Genomic DNA, 21,774 nt, shown 5'->3' with positions numbered 1-21,774 from the left:
TGAAATAAGCCTCAAAGTAGAGAGTTGCCTCCTTTGTCAGAAAGCAGATAATTACCCTGCCAATTGTAGGACTTTTATTTTTAGACTTTTATTTATCATAACTGAAAAAATGTGAATGATGCTTCAGTTGCATTGCCGCTTGCTTACGGTACTAAAGATTTTAGCTACATTTTATGCGACTGCAATTTATTTAGCATCCTGGGACTTATATTTCGAACGATAGGGGTTATAATACTCATCTGGTCCATTTATTTCTTACTAAATATGAGAGTTGATGACTAGTGATCAAATATCAAAATGTGTCTCAATAACTTCAATTCTAATGCCAGATGTGAGCGGTCATACTGACTCATAGGCTGAGCCAGAGCCAGAATTCATGTTAATGCAACAATAAACTTTATCTGAGCTCATTTATGGTGAAGACTTGCATCTCCCACTGATGTTCTACTGTTTTATTTTTTCGCATAGGTTTTTGACATCTTACCAGTGTGTGGCGTATTGCAACCTCAAGAAGAGCAGCTTGTCACTTTCTCTTTCTTTGGTCATGAGAACGTCAGGAGAGAGGTGGTGGCTCAGTGCTATGTTGAAGATGGACCAACATATGAAGTCCAACTCAGAGGAGAAGCCTCAGCAATCTCTTACAGTCTTCAGTCCTCCCATCTTGACTTCGGCCTTCAGGTATGTAAAATTGTGGCGTTTATATATATATATATATATATATATAAAAAAAAAAAAAAAAATTCCCTTCTCACCCTCCGCGGGTGGTCTCTTTCATCCTCTGAGCTCGGGTCCTCTACCAGAGGCCTGGGAGCTTGAGGGTTCTGCGCAGTATCTTGGCTGTGCCTAGAACTGGACATTTCTGGACTGAGATGTCTGATGTTGTTCCTGGGATCTGTTTGAGCCACTGCTCCAGTTTGGGGGTGACTGCCCCGAGGGCCCCTATGACCACAGGCACCACTGTGGTCTTCACCTTCCAGGCCTTCTCCAGTTCCTCTCTGAGGCCCTGGTATTTCTCCAGTTTCTCATGCTCCTTTTTCCTGATGTTGTGGTCACTTGGTATTGCTACATCCACCACAACGGCTTTCCTCTGTTCTTTATCCACCACCACAATGTCCGGTTGGTTCGCCATTACCATCTTGTCTGTTTGGATCTGGAAGTCCCACAGGATCTTAGCTCGGTCATTCTCCACCACCTTTGGGGGTGTTCCCCACTTTGACCTCGGGGCTTCCAGTCCATATTCGGCACAGATGTTCCTGTACACTATGCCCGCCACTTGGTTATGTCGTTCCATGTATGCTTTCCCTGCCAGCATCTTGCACCCTGCTGTTATGTGCTGGACTGTCTCAGAGGCCTCCTTGCACAACCTACACCTTGGGTCTTGTCTGGTGTGGTAGATCTGAGCCTCTATTGCTCTGGTGTTTAGTGCCTGTTCCTGGGCGGCCAGGATGAGGGCCTCTGTGCTGTCCTTGAGTCCAGCTTTCTCCAGCCATTGGTAGGATTTCCTGATATCAGCCACTTCAGTTATTTGTCGGTGGTACATCCCATGTAGGGGCTTGTCTTCCCATGATGGTTCCTCCAGCACCTCGTCCTCTGTTCCCCATTGTCTGAGACATTCGCTGAGCACATCGTGCTCGTTCTTGGCGTACAGCTTGATGACTGAACCCTTTGAGGGATCCTTCTGGATCAGGATTGTGCGCCCTTCAGTTAACCATTCAGGGTGAGTTCTGTAGCATTCTGTAGCAGCTGGTTCAGTTGAGCTGCCAGTCGCTCATGGAGGGCAGTGAGTTTCTTTAGCCAGTAGGCATGGATCATGTCAGGCCCTGGTGCTGTCCAGTTTTTCATACCCGAGACTCTTTCTTGGACATCTGCCACAGTGATGGTTACCGGGGCTTGTTCAGGGAGGTTGCTGTGGTCCTCTCGTAGAGAGGTTAGCCACTGTGCATTGCATTGCTGTTGTGGGACGCCTCCCTCTCCCATATGCCTTTCCAGTATTGTTCAGTCTCCAGCCTTGGTGGGTCTGCTCTGTTGTTATTACCCTGCCATTGAGAGTACACTTTAGCTGGTTGGGTGGAGAAGAGCCGGTTAATCCTCCTGGCTTCATTCTCTCTTGTGTATCTCTTTAGGCGGCTGGCCAAGGCTTGGAGCCTTTGTTTGGCAGGCTCCAAGCCTTGGCTTATATATATATATATATATATATATATATATATATATATATATATATATATATATATTTTTTTTTTTTTTTTTTTTTTCTTTCTCCTGGCAATGATGCTTTACACTACACATTTTAGAAGATAATTTTTTACTTTACTTTAAGTTGCTTCTCATAAATACTGGAAACTGTCAGAGTTTAGGAGATGAATTAACAACAGAGGTTTCCCACATGGTCTGTACCAGTTTTCCAACCAGCTGATGAACATGAAGTGATCCCATCCAGCGATGTTTTTCATATTTCTAACCATTGCACATTGACCTCACAAATAGAAGTCTGGAAGCACTCTCATGAGTTGTACATCTCATAAAAGTCTAAACTTCAGTTTTGCTGCACGTCAATCAAGAATGAACCATCTTATAACTTGAAACGCAACACCTGAAGGATCAAGTTATTTCCATTATTTTGTTATACTTTGCTTTTTATATTCTTTTTCATCTGTTTGCTCATCCATGTGTTATGTGTTGCCCAAAGCCAATTTACTGTATGGAGATGTTGATAAGATGATACATAGTGCAATACAACCTGGTGATGCTGACCCTATTAAAGGTTGTAAGACTGATTTGTTTGATTTCTTTGAGTTTACTCAGCTCATGCAGTGTAATATTATTGCTACAGTACCTTGCAAAAGTATTCCTACCACTTGAACTTTTGAATGTTTTGTCACTTTACAACCACAAACTTTAATATCGTCCATTGGGATTGTATGTGGAATAATAAATATCAAATAACTCTAAAAGAAAAAATGCAAGGTTTCCAGCTGTTTTATAAATAAAATATAAATTAATATTCATCAGTTCAATTAATGTAGTTATATAGATTTTCTACAGGGGAAACTAGATGAGTTGCTAACTTTAAATGCCACAGTCTTCAATCAGTTTTCCACACTTTTGTCTTGTTCACTTACACCTTCTCTTTACGTATGCAAGCCACTGGGACTTGTTATCATTGATATTCAAAACAAGGACACATTGATTTTTTTATTTAGGTGAAAAAGCGATTCAGCAGAACATTTATCCAACCCTCCTGTCTGTTCAGCATTCTTCATTCTCTTCCTCTTCTTATTTTATTATCAGAAATTTGACCTGAAACAGGCCAGTTCATTCATATTGAAGCATTTATAATTTTTATTAAATTCCTTTCAGTTCCTTTTATTTTTATGACCCTCAAGCACAAAAAACCATCTTGACAACTTTTTTTCTAGGTTGCAATTTTCTACTTTGTGTTTACTACTCAAAAGTAGATGGAATAGTTTACGTGTTGATTGTCACAAGGCTCTGTTCATGTGATCTTCAAGCTATAATGTCTTAATTTTCTTTCTCCTTCTTCTAGCTCTTTCACTGTGTCAGTGAAGTTGAAATGTGTGTTAGGAATACCGGCAAAGTGGACTTTGACTTCAACGTCACATACTTTCCAAATGCAAAGGAGAACGAAGGGGTCGATAAAGGAGACGAAGTGCTGATTAAGGCAGACGATGACGACAGAGATGCACAGCATTTAAAAGGAAAAGGTCAACAACACGAGAGGCTGAAGATCAGACCTGGGTGGCCCGTAATTATTCCATCTGTGGTGAGTCAATCATAATAAAAGCTCCTGTGTGAATTTTTCCAGGTGTGATTTTAGTTTATCACTTAACATCTGTTTGTGTTGCTAGGGGTACATTAGTGCTGGTTCAGAGAAGCACCTGCGTGTACTTTACCTGCCTGGCATCCCTGAAGTGTTTAAGAAGCAGTTTCAGCTCCAGGTGGCTTTCTTACCTCCCCAGGAGGTCACGCTAACCGGGGTGGGAGTGTTCCCAAGAATCCGACTGAATTTGCCACGAAACTTGTGTATGTTCACACCTGCACTCAGACGGTCACAGGTTCTGCCAAAAGAAGTACATTATATTACTCATTATGATCACCTCCCCCCGACACATTTAGATGCTCATACAGCATCTAAATGTTGTGAAATCTTCCAGTTGACTGCAATTGGGATAATATTATCCCAAATAGTCACTTGGAGTAATTTTGTTGTTTTCTTGCAGCAGAGCAGTTCTACAGAGATGTGGTGCAGCAGCTTCTCAAACTTTTGGACTTCTGTATATCTCATGCAAAAAATTTTTTTTAGCCTTTTATAAAGTTGTATTTTGAGTATGAGACTATATGTTTGACCGACTCAGAACAGGCAGGACTCTCATAGTTGAAATCTGTAGTCAATAGTTCTTGTAGTCAATAGTTCTTGATAAGAACTTCAGTATAAATGGTTTAGCCGTTAACTGTCCAACACAGATCTCAATTTAATTGTTTAATAGCTCATAAAATTTTACTCTAGGTTTATTCCAAACTATTCCATTGAACAATTTTCTGTCTTTAATCCTGAGTTTAGAGGACGATCTAGGGTGCCAGCAAGAGATTGTGGTTCATCATAGTCTACCAGTGGCAATCTCGAAGCAAAACAAGATCACAGAGAATCAGGTTCTCGGGATGTAAGCAGCTACTACCAGTTCTTTTTTCTCTTTTTTTTTTAACAGAAATCATGTGGTTTGCATCATGTACAATAGTTGTTTTGTCTTTTTGACCATTTTCCGTATCTATAAAACGTAAAAGTACAAGCTGCCACAATTGTGATTTGAGTTTGCTATTTTTGATGCTCATTTTCCTTTTTGGTCTTCTTCTGTTTTCTTATCTACTCTGCTTTCTACTCAAAAATTTTCTCATATATACAGACTTCCCGCAACTTGGGCATTTTCTGCGTGTCTCCCTGCAATAGAAACGTGCAGCCTGTGACTCAGCAGCAGATAACCGTTGTCTGTTTGGCTGACCAGCTTGGCACTTGGAACCAGGGCATGCTTATTGACATCGCTGGCCGTGACCCCTCAGAACAGCCTGAGGGTATCGTATACTGTGATCACAGATCGTATACGGTGATCTGTTAGCTGAGGTTTGCAAACCAGGTGAGAGATGAGTGTCCCTACATGACAAATCCAACTTAAAAATAATGCATGTGCATGATTCACATCTAAATGGAATAATTTCCAGCTGGCGAGTAGCATGATTAGGCATAAAATGAGCCTCTGTGGGAGACTTTAATGAGGCAACATGATGGGAGATTCATTTGTCAATAAAAGAGTTATTTGAAAGAAAATAATCCAGCACTTTAAAAATACAGTGTGTCCACCATAAATTGTAATGGAGTTTGTTTTAAAAGATTCAGAAGAAATCTGGGCACATAATTAACTGACTAAAAATAAAATGAACCAGAACTCAATTTCGAGTGGCCTTCTAGTGAACCAAATGTCACGTTTTCACCAGAGGTAAACTCTTAAATGGATTAAAAATATAATCAACACAAAATATCATTCAATTAAAACCAGTAGAATCACCATTTCATATTTTTATTCAGTAAGTCTTCACTTTGCCTATTTTTGATCATTTGAAAATTTGTTTTTTTTTAACACAGGTTGGGCACCTTCATGCTATGTGCTCTAAGGAAGTAACCATCACCTACCTACTGGTCCAGGCAGCCACTGACTCTGAATCAGCAAATGACTTGTAAGATTAGTGAGGTGGAGTTCAAGCAACTGTTAGAGGAGGTGGCCGACTGGGATGACCGTCATAGAACGGCAACATGGCAAAGTGCTTCAGACAGGGTTTTAAACGAGTCTCGACAGCTTGACAGTAAAAAGGTAGCAGTGTTTTCAATAATAGGCTTTAACAAAAAATATGTTTAATATATGCGTAGAAGTTATCTTTAAAAGGTACTTTTAACCTGACAAATGAGCCTCTTTGGAAAGCGTATTTATATTTTCTGAATATAATTGTATATATCTATAAATATATAATGTGTGTGTTTTAGGAATGTATAAGGTTCATTATAAAGAGTGATTTGCCATTCTTAGTATTCTAATGGAAAGCTAGTAATGCCCTAGAAATGTGGTTTTTCAAGAATGTCATTTTTATGGCCTATCCAACATGGGAAAAACTGCTGATGTGTGACAGTTGTCCAAGAGATTGTCATTGACAAATGGAAAGTAGATTGGAAGTACAAGGCTGCTAGAAAAAAGGAGCACAACAGAGATAACAGCAGCCTTGATAAATCATTGAGAAATTGGAAAAGATTCATAATGCAAGGACTGTAGTTACAATTCAACAGCTACTGCATGCTCTTTATATCCAGGTATATCCAGGTCGCTTTCTTATTTAAAGAGATTAACCTGGACATTGTTTAGATTTGCTAACTAATTTGCCTGCTTGCTTTCAGGTGATGGAGACGAATCCTGAACCTCTCTGTTCTGTGGTTGAGGGCTCTCAGTGGAGTCTGGATTTGGAAAGCAGGGCAATTTGTGACTACTCAAAGTTCAGCTGCAGCAGCAGCAGCAACAACATCCAGTTTAAAGACACCATGCTTTTCCAAACCGAGCTGCACCAGTAAGTCAGAATGAAACACTGTCAGCCAGTACATTATGTCTGAGAATACTTGTGTGCCATATGCATTTTTGACTCTCATGCTTATTCAAAAGTTAGAGACCAAAAATATTTTAATAATATTCTAAAGTGGTCTCTCTTATTTGTCCAAAATAGTTTTCATGACCCTAACATATGCTTTTTTTGTCCCAGCTGGAAGTGCTTGATTTCCGACAAAAGACAATGAAACTAGGATGTCTAACATTGGGTGAAAAAGTGAACAAACAGGTCGTCCTAGCCAATGACAGCCTCCTTGACCTTTCTTTCAATTTGATACTGAACTCCAATCCTTCTCTAGATCTAAAGGTAAGAACAACACAAACGCTATCAACTTTTAAACTGGAGTCCACTGAAGCCAGACTTAATAGTTGCCTTCCTGCCACCAGGACCTGTCTGTCAGCCCATTAGGCGAGATGAAGCTGAAATCTTGTGGAGGCTCCTGCAAGCTGCAGATTCAGTTTTCACCTCAGCAGCACATTGCTCCTTTTTCTGTCGCGCTGCAGGCCGAGTTCAAAGGGTTCTTCCACCACCTGCTGACCATCGAGGGCTGTTGCAAGGTTGGCTGGAATCTGCCCTCACAATCATTACGTTGTGTACAAGAATATTCCCTTAGCGAATTATGTATTGCGATGTTTTTGTTCAAGAAATATTTGGTAGTAATTTATCATTTAAAAATACCAGGGGGACGATGTCCATTTAGACTGCAGCCGAGTGTCTTTTGGAGCTATGGTCCAAAACTGCCAGACGAACAGGAGGATTGTCATGATGAACACTAGTGACACTACTGTCAGGTAATGTTGAATAGCAGCATATCCCACTGTATTTTTATGGAATCAGCACATCCCCAAACACTAACTTTGGTTGGGTTCATTATCTTCCCCCTGTTTTGCTTCGGTTCACTGAACTTCCAGATTTCATTGGCAAACCCAAGGTTTCCCTGCAGAGTTGTTGATCAGACCGGTAAAAGGATATATCTGCCCAGGCAAGGACTTTCCCTTTGAAGTGACCTTTACCCCTGTGAAGCTCAGTGACGACATCAGATACGAGAACCTGTCCTGCTTCATCGACGGTTCCCCACTTATTAAATTGACGGTCACAGGTTCCTGCGTCCCACCTTCCATCAGCAAAGAGGTTAGACTGAACTCTCTCTTTACATACAAATATAAATGTTTCATGTCTTTAAAATAATTACTGTTAATACACACTTTGGTTATTAGTTAAAGGATAAGGAAGTTTTTTGGTTCCAATCTTTCCTCATGATTGCTGATTTGAAGTCACATTTCTAAATAGGATATTGAGTTAGTTTCCTTGTAAAGCACTTTAAAGTAAATATGCTGTTTATTAATGCTTAAAAACAAAGTTGAGTCTATCGGATTTAATTATATTTTTATGTAATATTGCAGATAGATCTGGGCTGTAAAAAAATGATACAAACTTACATTTAGACTGATTTTATTTTTTGAGTATTTTTCCTACAAGCTGCCATGTCAGTTGCTTTATTTTCATTGTGTAAATGGTTAAAACGGTAGCTCCAAATAATGTAATTGACTTGTCTCATTTGGTTGACTCAGGAGCTTCTGACAGATTTAAGGATTTCTACAATTTCTTGCAGTTAGATTTAATTAACTGAGTACCCCTAAAGTCCTGCATCTGAGGAATCAAACAAGTCAGAAAGCTTGTGTTGAAATTTTTTCACATTTATTTATCTAAAGTAGACAGACAAAATGTCTTTGAAAAGGCTGCAAAAGCATGTTGATTGTTTCTGCAATGTGCAAAAGAAAATGTGCATCATGCTCATGTAAGTGATGTTTGATAGAAATTATAATTTTAAGTCCAACAAAAGCTGAAAGGATTGCATTATTATTACTGTTTGTGCTTAGATGCAGATGTCTTTTATTATTGAATTCTTAAATACGTGCGTCAGAGGACATGTTGTTGGTCGCCAGAGAAATTCTGGCAGGTTTGATTAATTTTATACATTTTGCAAAACGTCTGTCTCCAGGTGATAAATTTCACATGCCGAGTGCGCACCTCTCAAACTCAGACCCTGTCCGTAACCAACCCTACTTGTGAGTCCTGCAACGTCACACTTGTAATCAAGGGTGAGCAATTTAGTGCTGCTCACTTTATGACCTTTGAACCCAACCAAAGCAAGACATTTGACGTCACGTACAGACCACTGAACATGACGACTGATGGAAACAAGCACCTGGTAGAGAAAAATATTACTTTCAATGGAAGCATTTTTGTATTTAGGACTAAAAATAGTGGGTAAAAATGTCAAAAAATAGACTTGTGTTCTTCACAGGGATCAGTTTTTTTCTCTTTTCCTGGTGGGAGGGGAATTCTGTTCAATCTGCAAGGAAGTGCGTTTGCCCCAAAAGCAGAGGACATCATCTCACAGGAGGTGTCTGCCAAAACCCAAAGCTCTGTTCTTCTCCAAGTCAACAACTGGCTCACCAGGCTGCAGAGGTAAAACACTAAGTCAATTATATAATTTATGATAATTCCAATTTCATCTAACATATAAAAAAGGCCTATGGGACTTTTCTCATCTAGATTAGTTTGTGTGTGAATAACAATTTTGGTAAATCAGACTCATCACCTTATCCTGACTGATTCCTTTCTATAATGAGATCCATTAAAGACATAGCTAAAGAACACAGATCTTGAAAAATTGGAAAATCAGACTTGGACTTCTGACTTTATTTAAGTCAGACTGCAAACTACGGCACCAGATCTATCACTGTGAATGTCATACATTCAATCAGCAAATTAATACGATCTGTAAAATTATGCAAACAGAAACCTGGAAGTGATTGAAATCCCTGTCTGACAGTGATTAAAATCATAGATCGATAGACCAACAACAGGTACGTGAAGCTCAGTTAATTTAAGAAGGCATGATAGGGACTCTAATCCAAAACCTGGGAGTGAAATGAATACCAAAATATAATATTTATTTATTAGTATTTAACTGGTGATGAAAAATTTAACAACTCTTATGAGGCCATAATAAATGGTCATTTATCACGGTCCTATGAGACTTATAGTTTTATGTTTTAACATATTGACTATTTTTCTGTTTTCAGGTTCTCTGTGCTGCTAGAGGTAGTTAAACCTGAGAAACCAGACCCGACACAAGTCCATCGAGGCTCCCGCTTTGGCCAAGATGGACTACAAGATGTCTTTTAATGCATACAAAGAGGGAGAATACACCACAAAGGTTTGGGCAAACAAGTTTATGTGTTTGTGAGGGTATGTTTCTCTAACCATGTGAGTATGCATATCACACTATTGCAGATTTGCCTTCTGTTTCAAAGGTGTAAGAAAGATGAATACCCTTATGAAACAAATACTTTGCTGTAGCATTAGCAAGTCAATGTTTAGCTGAGCCAGACTTCCATGGCATTGGCTTCCAAGTTTAACATAATTTTCTAAAAGAGCTAAAAGGTTTAATTTGTTGCACTTCAGCTGAAACAGTAAACCTTACAGTGTGCAGTGCTTTTTTTTTTTTTTTTGTCACCACTGCTGCAGAATTTGCACAAGTTATTAAGGAAAAAATAAAAACAAACAAAAATAAACAATATAGTGCAACAGTAGAAGTAAAATACTCTATTGTGATCCTCTGGAACTGTGTGAATGTTAGACTCTTCCTCATGATCACCATAACCAGCACGTATGTTATAGAGTTGACCGAACCAGACGTTCCTTACTTTAGACCCACATAGGACACAGTTGAGACCCACCAGTATACATGAAAAAGAAACAGTCTGACAACCGCATGAATCTGGCCCTCACTCCACACCTTAATCTTTCTACTCAGGTGACATTTCGTAATGAAACAACAGGGGAGTTCTTGTTCTACCTCATCAATTTTAAAGTCGGCTCTCCAGGAATCCTGGCTACTATCAACCTGGAGACGCCTGTTCGCAAAGCGGCCTGCGGTGTTGTACATGTGGAGAACCCCCTAAACAGAGCGACCAGTTTTACCACAGAGTGTAAATGTACTGACATCAAGGCTCCACCTCAGCAGATCATTCTGGGACAGTCCAAGGTCGATACCAAAGACAAATTTCATTTTGATGAAAAAAATCTATCTTTGTTGAATATACCTGACCTGAATATGTCTGCGTATGTGCATCTCTTCTCCTCAGGGTTCCCTGAACTTCGAGTATCTGCCTCTTCATGTAGGTGAATCTACCATACGTCTGACCCTGTGCAGTAGTGACCTGGGCCAATTTCACTACAATCTGCTTCTCTAAGCTCTCTCCCCACCACCAGAGGAGACAGTCCCCTTCCAGGCTGCACTAGGGAGCAGTGACTCTTCTTGCATTAATTTTTACTAATTACTCCCAAAGTGCAACTAAGTACATCTGTAGGGTAAGAAACTAACAGAACTCAATCGTGTTTTACAGAAATGTTTTAAAAAGATAACAATGCCAACACATTACAAGATATAAATTACATTTTATTACAGATGAACCAATAGATTTGCCAAAAATCAGAAACTTGCCATTTTTATTTGCATAGTTCTTATTGGTGATTGGCAGATCAAACACTGAAATAGTTTTTGTTCCATTTGTAAAATGCATTAACATTAAGAACTCCCACTTTGGTCTATAAACACATCAACCAAAGCAAAATGGCATATGGTTCAATACCTTCTGTCAGACAACCTGCAGCACTTTTTTTTCCTTATACCCTGTGTACACCTTGAATAAATTAGACCAGTGACACCAGAATTAGCAAATCGAACCTCAAATAAAGCTTTGAAATTCATATTGGCCAGGAAGGGCCACTTTATGGCTACAATGTAGCTTAACACTCTAAGTGTGAACTTGTCGAGCGCTCTGGAGTACTCTGGACTAGAAGTAGTGCTACATTAGTACAGACCATTTACCATGTGTTGTTCTGTCTCTCCTACAGAGTGATCATCCTGATTTTATCGTGGACAAAAATGTCAGTGTTTTGCCCGGTTTTCCTTCAGGCTCAGAGGTGAAGGTGGATGTTCGTTTTGAGCCACATCAGCTGGGCGCGGTGAGAGGGCAGCTCACCTTGAACTCAGATATTGGTGGTGAATACATATTTCCTTTGCATGGAGTCTGCACCTTCCCAAGACCTCAGGGCCCATACAACATCAAAGGGGGCGGCAGCGTCTCCATCCCTTTCAAAAACGTGTTCCCGAAGACCACGGCTTTCTCTTTGAAGGTAAAATTCATGCAGAACCTAACAAGATTAAAGAGTAGAATAATTGTTAGTTCCCCCTATCCAGTGTGTGAACAAATCAAAAGTTGGTTTATTTTTTTGCATTATTTCTTGTACAAAAACCTAAAGATTCTGAAATTTCCCACTGATGGTCAACAAAATCTACCAGCAGCTTTTGTCTCCATCCAATAGCTCTACCACTTGTTCTCTCACATTGGAAAAAGACATCTTTCTACTGTTTAATCATTCATTTGTATTGTGTGTAGTTTTCTTTGGGATCAAACAGGCATTGTTAAGCTCATGGCTTTTTTAGGCCCTGTTCAAACCAGACACAAACATCCATCTCACCTAACCATCCATCCTTATTGTGTAGTGATTTAATGCCTGCAAGGTTAACAGGGGTGTTGTGTTTGCCCAATAGACGAGAGGGGTACACTTTGAGCAGGTCATCAACCCTCAACATCTCTGTGTTTCTAGTAACATAGATGGATGGATTCTGATATGACGAAAGCTGGCTACTAGAACTCTGATTCTGTTGGTTATTATTTGAATATTTGTAGAATATTAAAATTTTTATTATTAATGAGGCCATTCAAAGTAAGAGTAAAAATGATTTGCTGCTTAGACATGGTTTGCTTCTGTATTTCACCCCTATTATTGATTTACAGAAACATTAGAAAACATGCGGATTGTCTTCTTTGCTGCTCCTTGTTTTACATCCAGGTTACATGTTAATATTTAGATACAATGGCTAAGCCTTTCAGAGGTAACACTAACATTCGCAGATTATGGAAATTACCAGTTTTATTGCCACAGCTCTCAGCTTGACTCCCTTATGAGAATTTGCTCTTTGGTTCTGACATCCATCTGACCACTTTCTATTGCCTCTTGATTAGGGATGCTCCGATCAGGTATTTTGCTGCCGATACCGATCACCCATGAGGGTCGATCACAGCCGATCACCGATCGGCGGTCCAACTGCGAGAGCAGCACCAGCATCTAACACCGCTAGCTCGTTGACTGAAATTATTTTTCCAAGTTATTTCTTTAGCTTTCTGACCATCATGCTCTTCCGAGTGAGTGTTGGTAGTTGTGTGCTGCTTTACTGGCCGCTCTGGATCTCTTGTTTTTCCTGCAGTGAGCCTTGATGTAGCCAAACTCCGTCAAGTGCTTGTTTTGTAAATGTCATATATTAGATTTGTCGTGTTGATGCATTTTGACGTGTTTCAACCCCTGAGGTAATTTTCCACCGCAACACACAAACTTCCCCATTCACTTTTAGAACATTATAGTTCCACACGACATCACTTAGGATTTGTTGCTGCGTGCTTGTGCAGTGTGAGGGAAAGAGAAGATGAGCTGCACACGCAGGCTGCGAAGTGAGATACAGGTGATCAGTTTGTGTGATCGGCAACAAGAGAACGTGATTGGCGATCACTGATTGTACACTTTTTCACGGAAATCGTCCAATAATGATTGGTGGCCGATCGATTGGCACACCTCTACTCTTGATAGGTTCTTCACACAGCACTACATTTTCTTTAACTTTTGCATATTTGACTTCAGTCAACAACTTACTCTCTTTTGCATTCACGTGTGAAAATTATGTAACCTAATGATATTTTTGTTGCTTCTAGGTTGACAATCCATGCTTTAATGTCAAAGAGATGGAGAACATACCCCCCAAAAAGTCACATAATATCATGGTGTCCTTTGAAGTTCCTTCCGGAGGGCATCCTGGACCATGGTTTGGGAAGTTGACTGTCTGCAGACAGAACCCAGAGCCCCAGAGCAATGCCATTTCATGGGTCTTTTACCTGAAGGGCCAGCGGCCTCAGTCTTCTTAGGGAAGCATAAAGAAAACACCCAAGCAGATAAAGTTCTAACCTTTTTCTTTTTTTTCAAATTAGGTTATTTCTATCTTGTGAGTTGGGATGTTAGACTCTTTTGAAACTAAAATATAAATGTTGATGCCAAAAATATAGTATCCACAAGCTTTAATTATTTTGTTTGAAAATATATTCTTAAAAACCTGAATAAATGTTGCAGAGAAGCTCTTCCTGTTATTGCACTCTCATTTCCACATGGGGGCAATCATGTCAAGAGACTGGATTTGAATTCTGGTACTCCCTTGGTTCAACAAATGTGCCTCACTTGACTTTTCTGCTTTTTGGTCACTCCATTGGCTCAACAGCAGGACCTAATTCAACCAAATCAGTGCTGAGTTCTGTTAGACACGCAGCACATTGAAGCAGACTCACTACTCAATGGAAAGGGCAGAGCTGGGGGTGTCTCTCATTACTAAAGGTTAGATGTGTCACATCAGACATGCTCTACACACAAACCTCTAATGAGAAGCTGGAGTGACAGTTCAGGAGACACTCCCGTTTCCTGGATGAAGCAAAATCCTCTGATCCTCCCTTTGGGAAGAAGAACTTCCTGCTGTTGATGTTCAGAAGTAAAGAAATATTAATAAGATTGGACATTAAAACAGAGATAAAGCAATTCCTTATTGTACATCAGTTGTTGCTCTTGGACAAGATTCTCAAAGAAATTGTATTACTTTTGTAGATAAAAGGATTTACTTCAGAAATGACTGAGAAAAGTATAAACCAAATAAACTATGAGTCAATCCTCAGAAAACATGGAATCTTGAGGAGAAATTCCTGCTAAATTGTAATCGATGTTTATTATCTTGAGAGTAATTATCTGTTCATTTACCTTTTCCTGCATAAAACACAAGTTACTGCAATATAGTAAGAGCTATGCATACATGCAGTATATTAAAACTATAAAGTCCAACAAAATTAAGTAAGGAACTTACAGTTTTAACATTTAGCAATTTATTTAAAACATTTATCAAATATTCCTGATGGCACCTTTTAACCATTTTAGTCTGTTATTGAACTTCTGCTGGCTTCTCAAACTTTTGTCTTAAACAGGATGTTTCAGTCATGCCAATTTACATTATGGCAAACATTTAGACACATTTAAAACGATAAAAAACAAACAAAAAAAAAACGTTTTTCTTTTTACCAGACCTAGCAGGTGTATTGCAATAAACGAGAATATTAGGTAATACAGAGAGTGATATATTTCCAACTCTTAATAAAGGGGGTTTAAATACATGAGTCTCAAACTACTGAGACATCTGTACTGTACATCATATGCACTTAACACTAGTGTGGTGCACTTTTTGTGTCTCTGCTCTTTGTCCAGCCTTTGCAACTTTAATTTCTATAGGAATTTTCTTTCATCTGAAAGGAGCTTTTATTAGCTGTAAGGCAGAATTGTCAGAAGAATTGACAGCAATGCTACGTGTCAGGCTATGTATAACTAATCTATTTAAAACACGTTTTATTTTAATTTTTTAAATGGATTAATTTGAAATATACTTTTAATCATACCCAAATCAGTTGCAATCCGCCTGCTCAAGTTATTGCTTTTAGAGATGAGTCTGGTAGGAGTTTATTGTTGCTTCACGGGTAGATGAAGTGATTTGTTGTGACTTAAATTACCAATAAATACGTTCTCCACACACACATACACATTTGATTTTATTAAGATGTGGGATATAGCAGCTGGATGGGTGTGTTTTGGGGTGGGTGATGTAACAGGGGAAGTGTTGGATGGGTGGGGGGGCAGGAGGGGGTGGGAGCTTCTCTCTCACCCCCATAGAGCGCAGCATGAGCGCTCCGCAGCAAAAGGATGTGTGAGCAGGCAGCGCGTTACTGTAGGGACGGGGTCCACAAACTGCTGAACAAAGAACAAGCCAAACTTAGAGCCCAGGAAAGCCGCGAGCAGCCGAAACCCGTAGCCTGTCAGGACAGCGAGTCCGCGACGGCAGCGCAGTCCGGAAACAGCGGCGCCCAGCCCGGTGGAATCGACGGGCTCGTCCGCTGGATCGTCACCAAAATGAGCGACAACAAGAACATCTCCAGCCGGGAGTACGCCTCCAGCAAGGAGGAGGTGGCCGTGGCTCAGGAGCAGTTCTTCGCCCCGGAGCCACGGAGAGGCATCTCGGTTATCCTGGATGTGAGTATGAAGCTGCAGGTTGGGGCGGATGGATGGATGGGTGGGTGGATGAAGACATCCAGAGCGCGCTGCGCACTTACGCACCGACATGTTCTGAAGGCAGTGCCAGTTTGATTTCAGCCTGCATCCTTTTACTCAGTAACTCGAATACCAAACGGTTTCGGATGATTTAGCCTTAAACCCAAAGAAAAGAAAAAAAACAACTAATGGCAGACACTTTTGTCAAAGCAGCCACCATCAATGTTTATTTTAACCTTTAATTTAGTTGTTAAACATGTTGACGGCACAGAAGTACCTCCGGTGAACTTATCAATACGGTGAACTTATCAATACAGCCAAATTAAAATTTTCTGATTCCATTTTTTTAATCCTCTGGTACTATGTGCAGCGTAAACCTGCCAGGAAGACAAAATAACTTTATGGTTCATAGCTGGTTGAAGTCTACAATCGGTGTATTTTTTTCCTTCAAAAACGTGTAATAACATGACACAAAAAGAGGCATCTCTTTTTATAACAGACTTTTTGCAGTCTTGTAATTCCATTACAAGACTGCAAAGGAATTACAGTGAAATATATTCACAATATATTTCACTGCTCCTCAAGTAATTCTGACCTTTTTAACAACAGTGCCTCGTTTTCAGCTCTTGGATTTGAGCTCCAATTACAGTGTTCTGCATTTGTTCCTTGGCTGGGAGCCACACACATTCTAGCTACAAACACTTTGCTCTGTTTAGGTTTTCATTGTGAACCTAAAGGTGCAACTCAAAACATTACAATACTGTGAAAAAGTTTAATATTTAAAGTCACTCATTTCAGAAAGTGAAACTCTTAAAGAGACATAACAGACCGAAATATTTCATGTCTTTTTTCTTGTTGTGTGTTGTAGCTATTTCCAATTTTTAATAGTGTATTTATTCAGTATTTAGTTTAATTTTATTGATCTGAGCATGGCAGCTGCTGACACTCAGTTTGAATTCATTCTGTGACATTTATTCTCCAGTTTTCTGCATCACCTTTACTTCTGAAATGCTAATTGTTCTGCCATTTTCCCTTACTATATACTCCCAACATTATTATCATGGCAAAGTCTCACACCAAAGTAGTTTCCTGGTGGGTCCGTTTGCCCACAGCTTCATGCAGCATTTCTCCTCATTAAACCTGCTTCCTTGGTGGTTTTTCTTCTTTTTTTTTTTTTTTTGCTGCATTTATCCTCAATCTTCTTCTTAACCCTTTGTACCATTCTTACTGTTTCTGAAATTCCTTTCATCTTTTCCCCACTTCCAATCATCCCTCTCTCATCAGAAGCATTCGTTATTAGTAGGGTTAGAAGATGCATCAATTTCCCTTCTGCCTTCCTTTTGCTGCCGTCTCCAATTTCTACATGTCTTTTTCTGCAGTTTTTCTGTGTCTCCATTGTAACTTTTCACAAACACATGCCACCTCCTCACTACAACACTTTTCTCCCTCCATCCAAAGCATCTCTGCCTTTAAACAGCTCCAGATCTGACTGCTTTCTGTGGAGCTGAGTGCGCCCCGGGGTGCAGCCGGGCAGCAGAACAATGCAGAGCAGCTTGTCGTTTGGAGTGTGGCTCTGCTCAGTGGTAATGAGCTTCGCTTTGGCCTTGTGGTTGAAAAAATCTACCTCTTTATTTTAGAAATACTAATTGTGCGATGCCAAAGTGTCATAATTAGCTCCCATGTAATAATGACGCAAAATATAAACTCTAATTGTTGTTGTTGTGCTTCAGAAAATAGTTTTCTAGTGTTTCGTAAAGACTATCATGAGAGTGGTAAGAGTATTTAATTTACTTGAGGAAGATACAAGTCCTGAGTGTGTGTGTATTCGTGGTTGTTTGACTTGTTTGTCTTTGTGTTGCCCTGATGGACTATCCAGGTAATACGCCTTCTTACGCCACTCATCCTGCCTGCATGGATCAAGTGGTTGCAGAATGCTTGAATAAATGGATATGACTCAAAGTATGTAAAAACTTCAATTTATAAGGAACAATGTCCTTTATTTACTTATTTGACAAAGATTAAAACATTTTAATATGTAAAATTTTATCCCAATCTACCACGAAATCCCAATGATTTGGGAATTTAGCTTAAATCATCAAATATTCTGCACTAAAAATACATTTTTACATCCCAACATTTAAACCACATGGCTCAGTGGCAGAGCACCATGCAGAGACTACAGTCCTCAAAGCTGTTGGTCCTGCACTATTTGCTGTATGTCTACCTCTGCTGTCTCTGCTCTTCTTCTTGCCTATGAATTACAGCCACTACTGCCATAAAAAAACCCTTTAAAAAATAGAAATAACAAAGCTGAATTATTCGCATCAGATTAAACATAAATTACTCTTAAACTTCCCATCATGGTCCTGCAGTGTGTAAAAGTTTGACATCTGATTTGAGATTTTTCAGGTCTAGATAAAGAATGAAAAAGAAAATGAGGTTTGAAAAGTATCAATGTAGGTAAATACTTTCTTCTTTTATTTCCTCCTGTCTTCCTTCCTTCCATCTTCTCTTCCTTCATCCCTACTTTGTGCAAATTTCCTATTTAAAGCTTTAGCACTGTAAAAGATAAACCATATATTCATAGTGAACTTTTAAAATGGCCTAAAAATTACTGATAATTCTGGAAAATTGAGTTTGAAAATTTGAACTTTGACATGAAAAATGTGTATGAAACCTTTTATTTATTTTAAAGGAACAGTTAATGATGATCTGGTTTGTTGCGATGCCTCGATTTTATTTTCGACTGCTCTTTTTCTTAGCTTGCCCTTTGCTGCCGCTCACTTTGTCTTTCCGTCTGCCCTCCTGTTCGTTATTCTGCTGCACTCCTCAGCAGGTACACTTCATATGGCTCTCAGAAAACACTGATGAAAGTAGCCGTTCTGACATTTTCAGTTCCACAGTGGGAGGAATCCTTGGCTGAAGCTATAAATTAGCTTAATGTGGTGCACCACCCGCACACAGTACATAATCAGTCAGCTGTAGATCAGTGAATTTGTCTGGTGAGTGTTTTATGCTCATGAACTTCAAGTCTAAGAGTTTCTCATATGCTAATAAGAAGCTTCCTCCTTTCAGGCCTTCTGACGGAGTCAAATTAAAAAAATAAACACTAATTGGTTGATTGATGACCTGCTACATGTTTTCTTATTGGCTTTATTTCCACTCGGTAGAATTCAAGTTTTCTGTTAACATTGCAATAAAAAGGATTTCCTCTTGGGTGGCTTTCAAGGTGTGATGGCCAAATCCATGGCCACACTCTGAAGTCGGTAACCCTTTTATGCAGTTTATTTTTTCATTCAAACACAACACTTTAGTTTAAGTAAAACATTTATTAGTTGATTTGGATACATTTGTTCTTTATGTTAGCGCGCACATTTAGTTAACATGTGTATTTATATCAACTTTAAAGTATTATTTGCTTGCTTAAGATTAATTTTGTTTTCTTTTGCCGGTGCTTACCTGCCTTGGAGTGGCCAGACAGGAGATGGGGTCCAGGGCTCAGCAGGCATAGGTGCTAATTGGACTGCACCATTAGTTCCTGATGGCAGGGGAAATTTGTAATTTCTTTATTTAGATAAGTTTTGTATTCAAGTAAATATTAGTATTTAAACTTTAATATTTTTTATTTTCATTTTGTGAGACTTTAGTTTAGCCAAACTTAGCTGTAATGTTATTTGTTTTTGTGTGTGTGATTGTATTCTGTTTAGATACCCCTATTGTGTCTTAATTGGTCTGATCAGCCAGCTTATATACCCCTGTGTGTCATTTCTTTGTTAGGTCAGTTATGTTTGTTTGTGTAGCCAGTTTGTTCACATTTTTGCCTGAGTTCAGTTTTGTTTCTTTGACCTCTTTTATGAGCTCAGTTTATCTTTTGTCATTTATAATCTTTGGGTTAAAATAAAAAACCCTATTTTTCTAATTAATATCCTGTGACTCCTCCTGTTTTTAACTCGGTCCATCACACAAGGTAACAACAGTTGCCTGTGTTTACCAATTGGTGTTTGAAGTATTTCTCTTTCTAAACAGCTCTAACATACATATTTTGTTTTCATGAGCTCTAATTAGTTAGCTACCTATTCATACACTATTTCAGTTCAGTTTTGTGAACTCTTTCTGCTCAAGAAAACTTGTTTTTAGAAGAAAACCGTTAATAATTGCATAGTACAGTTAATAATTGTCTTAGAATATACATTGTTATTCTTTGCACTGCAAAGCTCCTGCATGCTGTAAAGCTACCATCAGGAATTTGAATTGAATATAACTTGGAATTTTTGCTTTTAAATTAACATGTTTTAAGGGGAACAAATGGTATAAAGTTACATTAATAGACAACAATCAGGCAGAGGGAGTGTGGTACTATGAGGGATGTTATGTTGGGGAAACCATCAGTACTGCCATCTATCTGGATGCGGAGCCATGTTAATTCAATGGATATCTTGCACTCTGTGGCCTCTTTCAACAGAATAACCTAGTCTTGGTAAAAACCAGTCCCTTGTTCCATGCTTCCCTTCATACAGAGAGTCTGAAGCCTTGGCTACTGAGAAACGATTGCTTCCTGGAGGTTTAGACTCTGCTTAAGTTTAAAATTGTACCTAATCTCTAACGTTTGGCCGTGATGTATGGAACGCGCCAGTTCCACACTAAGAAGCTCTTTGAAAATTGCCTGCGCTATAAACAACCATCTTCCACTGTGAACCGAGAAGTGCCGAGGTGAAAGAGGAAGATATTTAGAATATTTGGATAACACAGACTGAATGGCTTCATTCACTTTCTCCATTGCCGTTGATAAAACTACAGACAGACTACAATTCTAAAACAGTGCAGAAAGTTATCGTCATCGTTCACAACTTGTCTTTCTGTTCGCTGATTGGCTCGGTAGAAAATCTACCAGAGGGAATCCAAGTCAGTGGGAGAAAACCTAGACTGTGCAGTGAAGCGAATAGTGAATCGAGAGAAATTGCATAGGAAGGTAACAGGCAGGGTATAAAGCAACCTACCACAAAACCAAAGCCAGTCAGGAATAGTTTGAGGAATGGTAAGTTGAGGGTTTGATGTGGCCTCCAAATTCCCTAGATGACAATCCAGTCAAGCATCTCATATCCTAGAGAACTTTTTTCTCCTGACATATTAGTGTCAGATAGCTCAACACAACTTCAGGGGGCTATTGGAGTTGATGTCTAGGTGGTTTAGGACTGTTTTGGTAGCAATCTATGAGTATTCACTGCAAAAAGTGGTTTAAAATTGATGCATTTGTATTTAGCACAATATTCACCACAGTTTTCTCTCTGACTAACTTTCCTCTCTTATCTTCTGTCCACAGATATTCAGAAGAGCCGACAAAGATGGTGAGTAAAATTGTAAACTAGTCATTTATTTTCGTCAGCTATAAAACAAAACACACTTGCCAATGTTGGATTCTGGTGGTTTTCTATTTAAAGTTAAGAAATGCAGTTGGAAATGTGTTTGAATTTTGTGTTTCACATATTTTAGAAATGTTCCCAAGCAACAAAATAGCATGAAAACTCAAATTATATTTTATAAAGGCAAACATTTCTAAAATGTTAAAATATTAAGAAGTGGTTTGTATGATTAAAAGACCAATGGCTGCCTTATCATCAAGATTATGACTTAATGCAGCTTTATGAAACTCTTTAGACGTTTCTCTATGAACCTTTCTCTTGTTTCCCAAAGAGCAATTAAAGCTGCTGTAGGTAAATTTATAAAAATGTGTTAGAAATGTGACTTTGTCCTGACAGTATAACATGAGACTGATGATCTCTGAAAACCAGCTCCTCTGGTTCCTCCCTGTGGTCCTACAGCCATCTGCAGAAATACACCGCTCAAAGTCAGGAAGAG

General features: G+C 39.1%; 1 protein-coding gene across 1 annotated transcript in view; it reads left to right on the top strand.

Annotated features, from left to right (window-relative positions):
• Positions 1-13,920, top strand: part of hydin (HYDIN axonemal central pair apparatus protein) — a 39,142-nt gene extending 25,222 nt beyond the window's left edge. The window contains 23 exon segments of the mRNA XM_088006735.1: positions 469-801; positions 3,545-3,781; positions 3,867-3,995; positions 4,506-4,679; positions 4,920-5,128; positions 5,233-5,239; positions 5,654-5,710; positions 5,712-5,879; positions 6,455-6,621; positions 6,666-6,672; positions 6,811-6,963; positions 7,044-7,214; positions 7,339-7,448; positions 7,569-7,788; positions 8,660-8,869; positions 8,966-9,129; positions 9,750-9,794; positions 9,796-9,883; positions 10,484-10,714; positions 10,815-10,997; positions 10,999-11,040; positions 11,587-11,868; positions 13,503-13,920. Coding sequence (XP_087862861.1) covers positions 469-801; positions 3,545-3,781; positions 3,867-3,995; positions 4,506-4,679; positions 4,920-5,128; positions 5,233-5,239; positions 5,654-5,710; positions 5,712-5,879; positions 6,455-6,621; positions 6,666-6,672; positions 6,811-6,963; positions 7,044-7,214; positions 7,339-7,448; positions 7,569-7,788; positions 8,660-8,869; positions 8,966-9,129; positions 9,750-9,794; positions 9,796-9,883; positions 10,484-10,714; positions 10,815-10,997; positions 10,999-11,040; positions 11,587-11,868; positions 13,503-13,712 — 3,597 coding nt within the window. The 3' untranslated portion in view covers positions 13,713-13,920.
• Positions 13,921-21,774: the final 7,854 nt, after the last annotated feature.

This window comes from Poecilia mexicana, unplaced genomic scaffold (assembly GCF_051168715.1).
Source record: "Poecilia mexicana isolate PSO_F unplaced genomic scaffold, ASM5116871v1 scaffold_6, whole genome shotgun sequence".
In the NCBI taxonomy this organism is placed as follows: Eukaryota; Metazoa; Chordata; class Actinopteri; order Cyprinodontiformes; family Poeciliidae; genus Poecilia; species Poecilia mexicana.
This window is presented reverse-complemented; position numbering and strand designations above follow the sequence as displayed.